General features: G+C 38.0%; 1 protein-coding gene across 3 annotated transcripts in view; it reads right to left on the reverse strand.

The window, feature by feature from the left end:
- Positions 1-920: 920 nt before the first annotated feature.
- RBM25 (RNA binding motif protein 25) overlaps positions 921-14,221 on the reverse strand; it is a 43,423-nt gene continuing 30,122 nt past the window's right edge. For all 3 annotated transcript variants that reach the window (XM_054715943.1, XM_008138866.3, XM_054715944.1), the window contains 9 exons: positions 13,845-14,067; positions 13,647-13,736; positions 11,418-11,491; positions 9,798-9,948; positions 7,170-7,494; positions 6,527-6,801; positions 6,106-6,204; positions 4,338-4,385; positions 921-1,349 (listed from right to left, as the gene is read on the reverse strand). In XM_054715943.1, coding sequence (XP_054571918.1) covers positions 1,257-1,349; positions 4,338-4,385; positions 6,106-6,204; positions 6,527-6,801; positions 7,170-7,494; positions 9,798-9,948; positions 11,418-11,491; positions 13,647-13,736; positions 13,845-14,067 — 1,378 coding nt within the window. In that variant the 3' untranslated portion in view covers positions 921-1,256. The remainder of the gene's footprint in view (positions 1,350-4,337; positions 4,386-6,105; positions 6,205-6,526; positions 6,802-7,169; positions 7,495-9,797; positions 9,949-11,417; positions 11,492-13,646; positions 13,737-13,844; positions 14,068-14,221) is intronic.

Here is a 14,221-nt window from a genome sequence, read left to right on the forward strand (position 1 = left end):
TTTCGATTAAATTTGCTCCCTGGTGAAGTTCTGATGTACAATAAAGAAAGCCCCATGTGTGTGTCTAACACCATCAATGTATTTTTAAACTTTGATGAGCAGAGGTAACAAGGCGTGTGCTTGCATACACACACACAAGCTATAAAGCCTTTACAAAACAAAAAATTAGTGGTAACTGCCTTAAATGATTTACTTTATCCTTAAAAATAAGATGTAAACTTTTATAAAATGCCATGCTGAAATTCTATTGTATTTTGTCAAACTTTCCTAGTCTGTAAAATGGCCTAATTTTATCTTTTGTTTTTAAAAAAGTATTTTTCATTTATGCTTATTTTTTTTTTATGCAAAGGGGCACACCAAAATTAAACTAAGGGCCAATCAGTGCAAAAATGCATTAAATAAAGCTCTCCAGGATCTGCCTCATTTCTGAACAATGAGATTGGGGGAGTAGGGGAGGGAGGGGAACCACTGATCACATGCCTGTAAAAGAGGGGCTAAAGCAGCCAGCTTTAACAGGAAAACCGCATTCTGTTCAACAGACTGTTTCTTGCCATAAGAGAATAACATGCTCTGGGAGACTATTAACCTAATTATCCCAGACATTTGGATTGGCACAATACCATGTTTCCTTTACAATTATATTTTTCAATTAGAAAATGTTCAAGGGAGCCCTCCAAAGCAAATTAGGGAAAATACTTTTATATATACATTCACACAAACACATTCATACAGAGATACAGTAGGAATGGATGGTCTCCTAATTTTCACACTCTAATTTTAAATTTCATGCCTTCATGAAAGCTTGCCAATTCTGATCAAGGGGGTAAGGGTAATAGATGTGGCTGGTATTCTTTCAATTAAAATTGTTCATGTTGGTTCCTATACAGTACAGTTCAATATTAAGTGCAATTATGCAAAAGAATTGGGGAGTCATTTTAATATTTACAAGGAACAAATCAGCAGAACAAGATTATATCAGATAGGCTGTGTACAGTAGCTGTGGCTTATAAAACATACCAGTAATTTGTACCTGGTGAGTATAAAGAAAACCAAGGTAGGATTCGGATGTCTTTACAACCAAGGGAGTACACAGGGCATCAACAAATTGGAGGACAAAAAAAAAAAATTCACATTTTCTACATCAAAAAAAAATTACAGATCTCACAAATGTCTTTGAAGACAAAAAAAATTTTCAAGGTCCTTTGAAGGATGGGAAAGACGGTATCTGAAATGGAACTCTAAATGTACAGAGAGTTTTACTTCACAAGACCAATTTTCTTGGCTTCTGTTTCATATATCAATAATCTCCACATTTTGACTATAAAAACTTCTGCTTCTTCATCAAGTACCTAGGAGAGGAAAAAAAAACAAAACAGCAACATATGTAAGATAAGCAATCAGCATCTCCCAACAATAGTGACTATTATAAAAAGGGCTTCTACCCACTGACAAGCGTTTACTTTCAATAAAAAGACAAAGGAAATCTGTCTAGTGTGAGAAATGTGGTACATGTAAATTATAAAAATGAATTCAGCAAAATTTCATGGCTTACTGAATACTGACACCACAGTATTTTCTTGATGCAACTTTTATTCTAACTTTTATCTTTACAAATAATACAATTTCCTAAGGGAAGCAAATTTTTTTATAAAGAATACAGTAATTAAAAAAAAAGAATACAGTAATTTAGGCAGAACTAGTTATACAACTACTTAATAACTTTAATGCAGAGTATCACCTTTATCCCCCAAAACAACCTTAGAATCTTAATATTTATGGAGTCCTTATGAATGTGACACTGAATTAAGTATTAAATGAGAATATACGTAAGGTATTTAATAGTGTCTGAGATACAATAAACAGAGAAAGTGAAAACTGTCATCTTACAAAGGAACACAAGACTAGTGAATAAATTAAAGGTCCTATCCCTTTGACAGATACACAAATCAAATTATCTTCCTATCTGCATGAGTTAGGTGCACCATGTCCTCCTCAGTACCCCTGCCCTCATCCCACACATAGTCAGTCAGCCCTCCACACCAGAGCTGTAGTGAGGTAAAATGGAATATCATGTTTCCTTCTACAGGAAGCAGCTGTGACTAAGCTTCAGGGTATCACTGCCATGAAGGTTTGTAGAATAATGTTATAGTCACCCTGTCATCATCTAAACTGATTCACTACTTGTATTCATATATATACGAGAGGCCCGGTGCACGAAATTCGTACACGGAGGGGGGGTTGTCCCTCAGTCCAGCCTATACCTTCTCCAATATGGGACCCCTTGATGGATGTCCGACTGCCCGTTTAGGCCCGATCCCACTGGGTCCTTCTCAACTGCCCTCCCTTGCAGGCCGGGTGCCTCCCAACTGCCTTCTCCTGCTGGCCATCTTGTGTCCACATGGGGGCAGGATCTTTGACCACATGGGGGCAGCTATATTGTGTGTTGCAGTGATGATCAATCTGCATGTTATTCTTTTATTAGATAGGATAGAGGCTTGGTACAGGGTTGGGGGCCAGCTGGTTTGCCCTGAAGGGCATCCCAGATCAGGTGGGGGTTCCCTTGGGGTGTGGGGCGGCCTGAGCGAGGGGCCTGTGGTGGTTTGCAGGCCAGCCATGCCCCTGGCAACCCAAGCGGAGGCCCTGGTATCTAGAATTTATTTTCCTTCTACATTGAAACTTTGTAACTTGGAGCAGAGCCAAGCCTGGGGCTCCCTCCGAGGCCGGCAGCCATTTGTGTTGGGGTTATAATTGAAACTTTGTTGCCTTAAGCAGTTGGGCCCGGCCAGGGTGTGCGGAAAGCTTTGCTTCCCCTGTTACCGGAGGCAACCCTGGCCTGCTCTCTCAAGCTCTGTTCTGCCACCATTCTGTTTAAATTTGTTTACCTTCTATAATTGAAACTTTGTAGCTTGAGTGGAGGCTTAGGCCTGGCAAGGGCAGGCAGAAAGCTTGGCTTCCTCTGTTACCTAGGAAACCTTGCTCTCTGTGGCTGTAGCCATCTTGGTTTGGATTAATTTGCATAATCGCTCTGATTTGGATGGTGGGCGTGGCTTGTGGGTGTGTCGGAGGTATGGTCAATTTGCATATTTGTCTATTATTAGATAGGCTAATTGATTTCAGAAAAAATGAAGGAAGAGGTAGAGAGGGATAGAAACACCAATGATGATAGAGAATCATTGAGGATCGAGCCAGCAACCTCAGCGTATGCTCCAACCAAGAATCGAACTGTGACCTCCTGGTTCATGGGTCAATGCTCAACCACTGGTCAGGCCACCACTTGTATTCTTAAACATTCTACTCTCTGACTGTAACTTTCCAGTTGTTTCATTCCAACACATTTCCCACCAGTACAGATTCAAACTACCAGCTCAATTCCAATAGTATTTCCTTTTCCTCCTAGTTTGGGGTTCAAAGACCATTCAATCACTCTTTTACCTTTATCATCAATATTTTTCCTCCTCCTTTTCCTCACAAAACCACAACTTAGATAAACGCAATCACTGACTCTACTGTAATATCCAAATTAAATGCAATTGGGAATTTGGTATTTACTACTTCCAACATTACCTGTCCAAATGACAACACATCCATAGCATCTTCAAGTCTCAATTTAGATGGTAATTCCTGTGATGCCTTCCCTACCTATTCTCAACACCATCAGATGCTCCGTCTCCTCTGCCCCTTTTACATATCCACATCATAGCAAGTATATTATAACTAGAGGCCCAGTGCACAAAATTCGTGCACGGGGGGGGGGGGGAGTGTCCCTCAGACCAACCTTCACCCTCTCCAATCTGGGTGGGACCCCTCGAGGGATGTCCGACTGCCCATTTAGGCCTGATCCCAATAGGATTGGGGTGACTATAACATTATTCTACAAACCTTCATGGTAGTGATACCCTGAAGCTTATTTAATAACAGCCCTAGCCATATAGCTCAGTTGGTTAGAGTATCATCTCAATACACCAAAGGCTGTAGGTTAGATCAGGCACATATAAGAATCAATCAACGAATGCATATATAAGTGGAACAAGTTGATGTCTCTCTCTCTCAAATCAATAAATTAAAAAAATTTGTATTAATAAGCTCAGCCAGTGTGGCTCAGTGGTTGAGTGTTGGCCCATGAACCAGGGGAATCACAGCTTGATTCCTGGTTAGGGCACATGCCTGAGCTTCAGGCTAGATCCCCAGTAGATGGAGCACAGAAGGCAGCAGATCAATGTTTCTCTCTCAGGAATGTTTCTGTCTGTCTCCACTCCTCTCTTCAAAATCAATGAAAATGTATTTTAATACATACATACGTAAATAAATGTATTAATAACACTGAATTTCTAACTTACCATGGCAACATCATCTAAAATGCTCTGAGGTGAACTATGAGCCATAACCTAAAAGAAATAAAAATAAAAAATTATAATTTTGAAAATAAACAAAAACCTATCAACCAACCAAAAAAAGCAAGATAGTCAAGTAATTTTAAGATTCTTTCAAACTAGTATGGGAATTTCTTGTGGATGAATAATTTTTCTATAAATGTCTTAATTCCCCAAATCTCACTCTCTGGAATGGAAATTTGACACTATAACTTGGGCCCTTAATCTCTATAGTATCTGTCTTCTAATTCAAATCCAGTCTTTAATGCTATAATAATTATAACTGTAAAGGGCAAACTAAATCTGCTACTCCTAATGTTAAAATAGGGAGAAAAATAGCATTTTCTTAAATGTAATTAGTTATTCCTTTCCAGAAATATACTTCTACTGTGATGTCTTAGAGGATACTGGAAACTTACACTTTTCTTTGTTGGGAGGTTTCAAGAAGATTGGGAGAGTTTCAAGAGGATATCCACCACATAATCAATCAATAAATTCTAGAGGCCCAGTGCATGAAATTCATGCACGGGTGGGGACCCTAAGCCTGGCCAGCATTCAGGGCCCATCAGAGCCAGACTGATTGGGGCTGGGTCAATCGGGGCCTGCCTGCTGCAGGGAAGGACAGAGAGGGAGGGACTGCAGGAGGTTGGCAGCCGGCCCTGGGCCTCCCTGGGAAAGGGTCCACGTTTGCTGCCACAAATCCCAGCCCAGGGCCCCCGAAGGCCCCAGCAGGGTTCCAAGAGGCGGCGACGGTCGCCAGGCTGGGTGCAGAAGGAATGGACACTGGAGGCCACTGTCGTGGTTCCCTGACACCCCACCCCCCACCCCTCCTTCCCTCAATGCAGCACCGCCACTGCGATGGGCGGGCACCAATTAGGGCCTGCCGGCCAGGGGTGGGAAAGGAAAACAGGGCATGGGAGGTAGACCGCTGTCCCCAAAGAGGGAGCCGGATCTTGGCCCCCCCTGGGAAAGGGGTCGTGTCCGCTGCCACCCACCCCCGGTTCTCGGCCCCAGCAGGGTCAGGAGAGGAGGCCAGACGCCTGCCGTTGACACCCCACCACCATGTGGTTTTCTGCCTCTCGCCCTCCTCCTTCCCTGGCTGCTGTGCCCTGCTGGCTGCGGGAAGGGACAGGGCCTGCTGGCCTGGGGGAGGAACGAGGGGAGGGACTGCGGGAGGTTGGCTGACCAGGGGAAATTGGCTGTGGGAGCGCACTGACCACCAGGGGGCACATCCTGCCTTAAGTGTATGCCCCACTGGTGGTCAGTGCACGTCATTGTGACCAGTCATTCTGGTTGTTCGGTCGTAATGGTCGCTTAGGCTTTTATATATAGAGATTATACTCTGAAGAAAACTATTTTGCTCCTTCTCCAAAGGATGGATGACTGACAAAGAAACTGATGAGACATGCTATCAGCTATCTCCACAACACCTCAACTGTACTTCAACACCATTCTAACCGTTAAGACAAGAAGGGGATGGGGCAAGGCATTCTCAGGGGCAGGGAGAGAAAAATTGGCAGCAGCCAGCAATTCTACCCTCTTTGTTCCTCTGAAATGAAAGCATGCAGCATAGGGGTCTGAAATAGGGTGGAGGAATTCATTTAAGTAGCCATGAATCTCTTAACTGAAACTAAACTATCATGGACTTAACCCTGCAAGGTATTTCATTTTAGAAAGTGTCTAACATTTTAAAGTATAAAACAAATGTTGGGGATGGAGAGAGAAAAAGACTAACCTTAGAACAAACAAAATCAACTAATGTAGCTTCTTCTTCACCTATGTATTCTATAATTTTCTTATTAATCCAAGGTCTAATTCGTCGTTCCATCAATATCTGAAAAATAAAGTACGGTTACTAAATTAAAAAAAAAATTTTATTACACTTGAAAGTAAGTCTACAAATTTGTGATTTTTTTTATAACATTAAAACATAATCTTTCACACTGGAAGAGGTATATATGAAGATATACTTACTTCTAATTTATGAAGACTTCAAGCACCACCACTAATTTCTCCAATAATCTACTAAATTCTCAGCAATGTCAAGATTCCAGCTACATTATCATCACTACTTGTCATTAATGGCATCAACTGAATTAGTATGCTATATTCAAAACTACTTACAATAAAATGGTAAAATACAATTTACTACTCACTGAGTCCACAATAGACCAATCCAGGGGATAAGCAAAAAGCTCAGGTTTGGCTGTAGGAATTTTCTCAATGAGACTCTTAATGTGTTTGCGCTTTTCTTCAGTGTTTACAGTGCCTTTGGCAGCATTTTTATCATCTTCACCGTAATCCAAGGGAACCAGTTTCCTTTTTCGGGGTACATCATCACTGTCTTCATCCTCAAATTTGTTAAAGACACTATCTACAGGGAGTTTCTTTCTCTTCACAGAATTAGGTTGACCAGGACTATTGGAAGCACCTATAGTAAAAACACTCTATTAGTATGATGACTTTATTTTGAAATGTTACATTTTATAACCCACCATCCCCTCAAAAACAGTGCAAAATATACTTCCACCAATCTCAAGAGAAAGATCCCAACTGTAAAAAATAACTCACTACTCACAAGTGCTAGAAAATTTAACTTTTCATTTCTTCTCAGAACTCGAGGCAGCTGCAGATATAGGAGCACTAGCAGAACTATGAAAACAATAGTGAGCTAGAAAGGCATTTTCAAATTTTTTCTATCTACCTACCAAGCAGCACATAATTTATTTTTCCTTAAGGCAAAATTCAGGTGTTTGCAGAGGGGAAAATAAAGAAGAAAGAAAACAAATGCTAACATACCCAGTTTAAGACTCAGTCCTATTTTTGGCCTATGCTCCTCAGGTTGTTGTTGATCTGGCGAATTTTCGTGAGGAATAATAATACCACAGGGAGACTCATCCCCAGGAGTGTTGGGGGTTGCATTGCCACTGGCAGAGGAAACAGATGGGGCAGAACTGATGGGCCTCAGAGTTGGTTTAAGACAGGGCTTCTGCTCTGGCTCTTCTTCCTCTTCCACAGGTTCCTCTCGTTTTTCTTCTTTCTCTTGCTTTTCTTCTTCCTCTTCTTCTGATTCTGGTTCTTGCTTTATTTGTGGTTGTCTGCGCCTCTCAGCCTCTTGTTCCATCTAAAACACAAAAAAAATAATCTAACTCAGACCACAACTATACTCCATTCAACTGGCTTTTTGTTTTGTATCTATAATAATAAAAGCATAATATGCTAATAAGACCAGACGCGCTTCCGGACAAAGCCACACGCAGCGGGTAGGGACAAAGCAGAGGCGCGGCAGAAGCGCCCCGGCCTCAGCGGTGGGTTCGGGCCAGGGCCAAGGCCCTTGTACAAATTTTGTGCATCAGGCCTCTAGTTACATTTATAAAAATCTCTAATTTTTTTTCATTAAGAATAGTGAAAAACATTGCTTACTTCTATATCAGAAAGCTAAGTAAATCTGTAAAGTAGATGAGATACTTTGAAAATTTTAAAAAAGATTTTACAAACATTATCCTTCTTCAGTATATAAACCCTTCAGATTAACAAAGGTAAATACAAAATAAATAGCTGGCTAATTCAAAACATAAAGTATGTTTCTATAATTTTATTAAAGACATTATAGCCAGAGTCCTGGCTGGGTGACTCAATTGGTTGGAATGTCATCCCATACACCAAAAAGATTGCCAGTTCAATTCCTGGTCAGGGCACATAACTAGGTTGCAGATTCAATCCCCAGCCAGGGTGGGTGTGGGAGGCAGCCAACTGATGTTTTTCTCTCTCTCTCTTAAACAAACAAACAAAAATCAATAAAAATGTGTCCTCAGGTAACGATTTAAAAAAATAAATTACTAGTATAACCAAAAGTTTTATTTCAGAACGGTATAGATAATACATGAGAGGAAATTCAAATCCTCAGCTTTGGTCATACACAATCATTTCTTTCTTTTTTTTTACTGATTTTAAAGAGAGGAAGGGAGAGAGAGGAGAGATAGAAACATCAATGATGGGAGGGGAAAAAAAAGAAAGAGAAAAAAACATAAATGATGAGAGAGAACCAACGATTGGCTGCCTCCTGCACAACCCCTACTGGGGATTGAGCCCGAAACCCAGGCATGTGCCCTGACCAGGAATCCAAACATGACCTCCTGGCACTCAACCTCAGAGCCACACCAGCCAGGCCACAATTATTTCTTCTTCCTAGTTAATGACTAAGTGTGGTAGCCACTTCTGTATTCACAAACAATTTGGCAATGGAGGGAATTTAAGACTCTTAGGGCCTATAACAATATGAACATTCCCCCTGAAATTATGAAAGATAAAATAAAATCATCCCAACCTAAATGTTACAAGACTAACAATGTGCCATAATAGTGAAAGTATGAAAAAAGGCATGAGGGCTGTAAGTTGGTAAGATTCTGGGTGGAAGATTACACCTGATTTGAAAGAACCAAAAAACAGCATGTAAATGATAATCCCACTGAGTGGGGTATATGTGACCTGTGTGGTAACATTTAAAAAGTAACTACTCATTTATAATGATTGTAACTGGCTAACAGAAATCAGGTTGGTCTTTAATCTCATTATTGTGTTCCATGTTGTCTGAGCTTTCTATTTACTCATGTAAGCACTTTATCAACAGAAAAAAAGAACACTTTCATTTTGAAAAATAAAAGGGACATGTAAGAAGACATGGCTTCTGTTAATAACATGCAACAGATTTTAAAAACTTTGTATGACACACTCTATTCCTAATCAGCATGGGGTATGCCATGTTCTATGATAGTCTTTCCCTTTTAAATGACAAACTGTTCACAAAAAATTTTTTTTATTTTGGAAACAAAACATTTAGGGTAACAGTGACACAAGAAACTCAAACCACAAAAGCATATTGTAAAAAGTGGTTTCTAGCTAAGTGTCATTAAAAGACACTTATTTAACATAATACTTCATAGATATAAATGAATAAATCTGAAAGATTTTTAGAATGAGACAATACTGATTTTGTGCAATAATATAAAGAAAAAGTAGTAATAACCTCCCCAAAATAACAAGACTCATGGAGCTTAAAAGTACATTTCCCTTATAAACTAAACCACATCATAGTCACCTTAGGATGACATGACACCAATGTCACCCCAACAAATTTAATAAAATTTTTTTAAAAGGCCCAGCCAACATGGCTCAGTGGTTGAGCATCAACCTATGAACGAGGAGATCATGGTTCAATTCCCAGTCAGGGCACATGCCCAAGTTGCAGGCTCAATCCCCATTATGGTGCATGCAAGAGGCAGCTGATCAATGATTCTCTCTCATCATTGATGTTTCTACCTCTCTCCCCCTCTCCTTCTCTCTCTGAAATCAATACATATTGGGAAAAAAAAAAAAAAAAAAGATGACTTCATGATCTTAAAATATCGTTATGTGATAGTAACTCACCCTCTGAAGCTCTGCATCTGGATCCGGATGCCCTTCTGCCAGAAGTCGCTGCCTGATTTCCTCTAGCTCTTCCTTCTCTCTTTTCCTATCCCGTTCATCGGCTTCCATTTCTTTTTCCCTATCACGCAATCTTTTCTGAAGAGCACTTCCTCTGCAAAAGAAATCATAACAGGCCTTATTTAATACTCAGACCATCAATTAATGCACATGATGTCATCAAAAGCACTTTCTTTTAACACTAAAACTGCATTCTAAAAGACTCAAGACCCTTAATGTTCTGTATCTGCAGACATTGTGATCTCTACATGCTACTGTTTAATAAGTGAGCATTGTCTTGTCACTTATAACCATGCCTCATTGTTAAGTCATTCTAAATAAGTATATAAATCAAGCAGAAAAATAGCTTTCAGAGAGAAAAAAAAGTTCTCATTTTGTGCCTATTCCACAGGGAAACCCCAACACATAACCTGTGTTTGCTTGGATGCTAAGCTGTGAAAAATTAACACAAGAAGTAATAACAACACTATAAGAAAATACCTTTATCTTCAATTAAAATAAATTATTTCCCTGTGGAAAAAAGTACTAGTAGTAGTGCAGAATCAATAGAAAGCAGAGGTTCTCTCCATCTAGCACTTTATTATACCTCAGAATGTTGAAATTATGCTATTTTATGATTCAATAATTTCACATTTATTTGCATTTTCAAAAACATCAAATTCTTGAAATTCTTTCCATTTAATTTGCTAATTCTGATGATTTGGCACCCGAGTATTAAACTTACCAACATATTAAATGCCTTTATTACATGCCTGGGTCATGTGAGGCACATGAGAGATTTTTCAAAAGTAAAAATATTGCCCCTATCTTCAGGGAAATTATAGTTTGCAGTAAAGGGAGCCAAATAAAAACAATTTTACCACCATGCCATAAATGCTAGAATGAAGGTAGTTCAGAAACGCCATGGAAACAAAGAGAAGAGGGAAGGCAAAGGATTCACCAACTCTCACTTCACAATAATATATCAATTGGTTGGGAGAGGAGGATGGAAGGGTGGTTCAGATTACTGTGTGGCATTCTTTAAATCCTTGAAGAAAACAACTTCTAGACCACTTTAGACAGTTATAAAGGTCAATTATAACTTGCAATGAAAATTGAACCTCTTGCCTAACTGGTTTGGCTCAGTGGATAGAGTGTCGGCCTGTGGACTGCAAGGTCTCAGGTTCGATTCTGGTCAAGGCATGTACCTTGGTTGTGGGCACATCCCCAGTAGGAGGTGTGCAGGAGGCAGCTGATCAATGTTTCTCTCTCATTGATGTTTCTAACTCTCTCTCCCTCCCCATTCCTCTCCGTAAAAAAATAATAAAATATATATATTTTTTAAATTGAACCTCTTTAAAATACAGGAAGAAAAATTTGTAATACTAGAAATGTCGATCCTTGGCCAACAGCACTTTCCCCCACCGCCCAACCACCCTCTCCCAAATCAGCTATGGGGGTGATTACAAGATGGAATATGAAGATTTCGTTCTTTATTCCGCTGAGTGAACTTGCACTCTCTGGTAGATAAGGAGAAAATATAGCTAGTAAAATGCTAAAAGTATGAGTTCATAAAGCATATACCTGTAATATTTGGGATCATCTCTATCATCATCATAATCTTCTAAGAATTCTTTTAGTCGTTTAGCTTCTTTTGCCTAGAAAGGATAAAGTGTGCAAAATTAACATAAAAGTCATTTAAGTTACACCCTCCCCCTTTTTTGGGAACAGATTTTTCTTATCCATACCATTTGAACTTTATAATTCTCATGTACTTCATATGTTAAATGAAGTATATGAGAATAAAAAGTATATGTCTTTTGTCTTTTACTCATAAGACAAGTCAGAATTAGGACTTATCTGTAAAATAAAAACCAGATAGCATGCTATAATAAATTTGCTTCCTGAATATAATCTTCAAAGTACAGTAATTAATTTCTAATTAATGAAACCTGAGCATACCAGTAAACAAAACTGAAAGTTATCTTACTGAATTTGTTAAGTGAACAAAAATATTTTACGCATTTTCATTTGTAAATGATACTACAAATACTTTTTGTGAAATGCACGATTAAAAATTTAAATCATGTTCATGCATCAATTTAAAGGTAATGCCTATCTCACTTGAGTATACAAACCTCTTATTCCTATTTTTGAAATTTCAAACATACAACAAATATTGTATTTAGTAGCAGTTATACCTAACAATTATATATGTATACATAATCTACACCTATTCTATCAACAACTATTAAATCTATGTACAAAGCAGGTAACAGGTTTCTGACTACAGTAAAATCTTAACCACTTCATCCAGTTCAAATGTTACCTCTCTATAAAGACTTCCCCAATCTAATCATCTATCCATAACCAACTCCTCCTCCAGTCTCTCTGTACTCCCAAAATACTGTGAACACACCTTTACCATACCTTAAACACTCTCACACATGCTATAATAAGTACCTTATCTCCCTGACAATATTACCCACTTATTTCTAGATTAGAAGCATTGTTTATTCTTGTATGCCCAGTACTTAGCACAAGACTGGGATATAATGTACACTCAAAATTTGTCAAATGAATAAAAGTAGACTATCAGGTAGCAATGACAATACAAATAGTAAAACAGAGGAAGGCCCACAAGGTAAATACTAGAACAAACATAAGTTATCATTCCATAAAAGTGCAGAAACTTCCACTTTTTACATCAGATAGTTCTGTTACTGGAATATTTTTATAATAAGCAACTGCTTTTTAACGATTTATTTTTTAAGTTTCCAAATAAAAAATTAATAGGAAATTTTTCTCTAGAAAGATAGGTTTCAGATTTGCTTATAGGAAGCAAAAATCACTTTAAACCTACTCCACAATTATTTCTTCAAATACTTACGTCTTTTACTATTTTATTCTCTTCCTACTTTCTAACCTATGGATGAAAAAGAAATTCTAGAACGGGAGCTACAATCCAGGGAAATAAGAAGTATTTTAAATAATTCTATAACATTAGTGGATGTACTATTCAGAACACCCATACTATCTAGCTAGTTGCTGCATGCACCCTTTTGGTTACTTACAAAAATTCCCTCTATGTCTCATGTTCAAAACTATTTGAAGAAGATTCCTAACTTCAGTGAAGTTTTTGGAAGAATAATCTCCAAACTGGAGATAAAGAAACTTTCATGAAATTCTGGCAAAGACAGAACACATGGAACATACTACTGAAGCAAATACTATGATAACATATATTTTTGACATTTTACTTAGTAACAACCTAAATCAATTGTTCACTGTTAAAGTTTTTCAAATAAAGCAAATGTGAAAAACAAGACTTATTTTTTATGATTATTATATAGTCAAAAGAATAAACAGTAACCTAAGGAAAAACCTATAATCCATAAATGCTATTTAAAAACAATAATTTTGACTTATAAAACCAGAAGTCTTCTCAGGACACTCTTTCATCCATCCCAATGTACCAACCAATTCAGAATATCAAAGCTTCTTCAAATTAAAAAATGGTGCAGATTCTTAATCAGAGAACGTTCTATAAATTCTCATTTTATATATTACTCTATGACAAATTTACTTTGAAAGTATGCCAAAAGATAATTTTGTGTAGACAGCAACAATGTGAAAAATAGAAGGAAAAAAGATTTTGGTGAACTGAAAGTGTCTTAAGGTTATATGAAATACATAAAAATAAAATTATACTGGGAATTTGTACAGTTTAATTATAAAGTTATTTCCAGTTAACAGAAAAGATTTGACATCATTTATATCTGAAAATCACTTATTTTTAACCTAGATTATTACCATTTCTCTTCTCCTTTCCTCTTCTCTTTCAGCCTCTTTCTCATATTCCCGGGTTTTCTTCCGTTCTCTGATTTCCCAATTCTTAAGGCGCTAAAAACGAAATTGTCAGAGCTTTAAAAATGAACACAAGGGTTCTAAAATTTTTGTATAAGCTATTAAGTACCCAGCTTTACCAATATAAGTATTTCCTCAATTTACCTCTTGATAAGCAGCTTCTTTCTCTCGGAGTTTTCTTTCAAGTTTTCTTCGTTCATACGCATCTTCTTCATCCTCTTCTCGATCCCTCTTCTTGTCTTTTTCTCTTTCTCGCTCCCGTTCCCTTTCACGCTCTCTTTCTCGTTCACGTTCTCTTTCTCGTTCACGTTCTCTCTCTCTCTCTCTTTCCCGCTCCCGTTCCCTTTCACGATCTCTGCTCTTTTCTCTACATAAAAGAAGTTTAAAAATCTGTTATTCTTTTTGTTTTCCTCTAAAAACCAAGGTAGAGAACAACATATATTATGAAATATACAAACTAACAAGCCAGAATTCAGCATTTGATTTCTGCAAAACTGTAAACTCCTCTATATTCATCAGAG

This window comes from Eptesicus fuscus, chromosome 5 (assembly GCF_027574615.1).
Source record: "Eptesicus fuscus isolate TK198812 chromosome 5, DD_ASM_mEF_20220401, whole genome shotgun sequence".
Classification (NCBI taxonomy): Eukaryota; Metazoa; Chordata; class Mammalia; order Chiroptera; family Vespertilionidae; genus Eptesicus; species Eptesicus fuscus.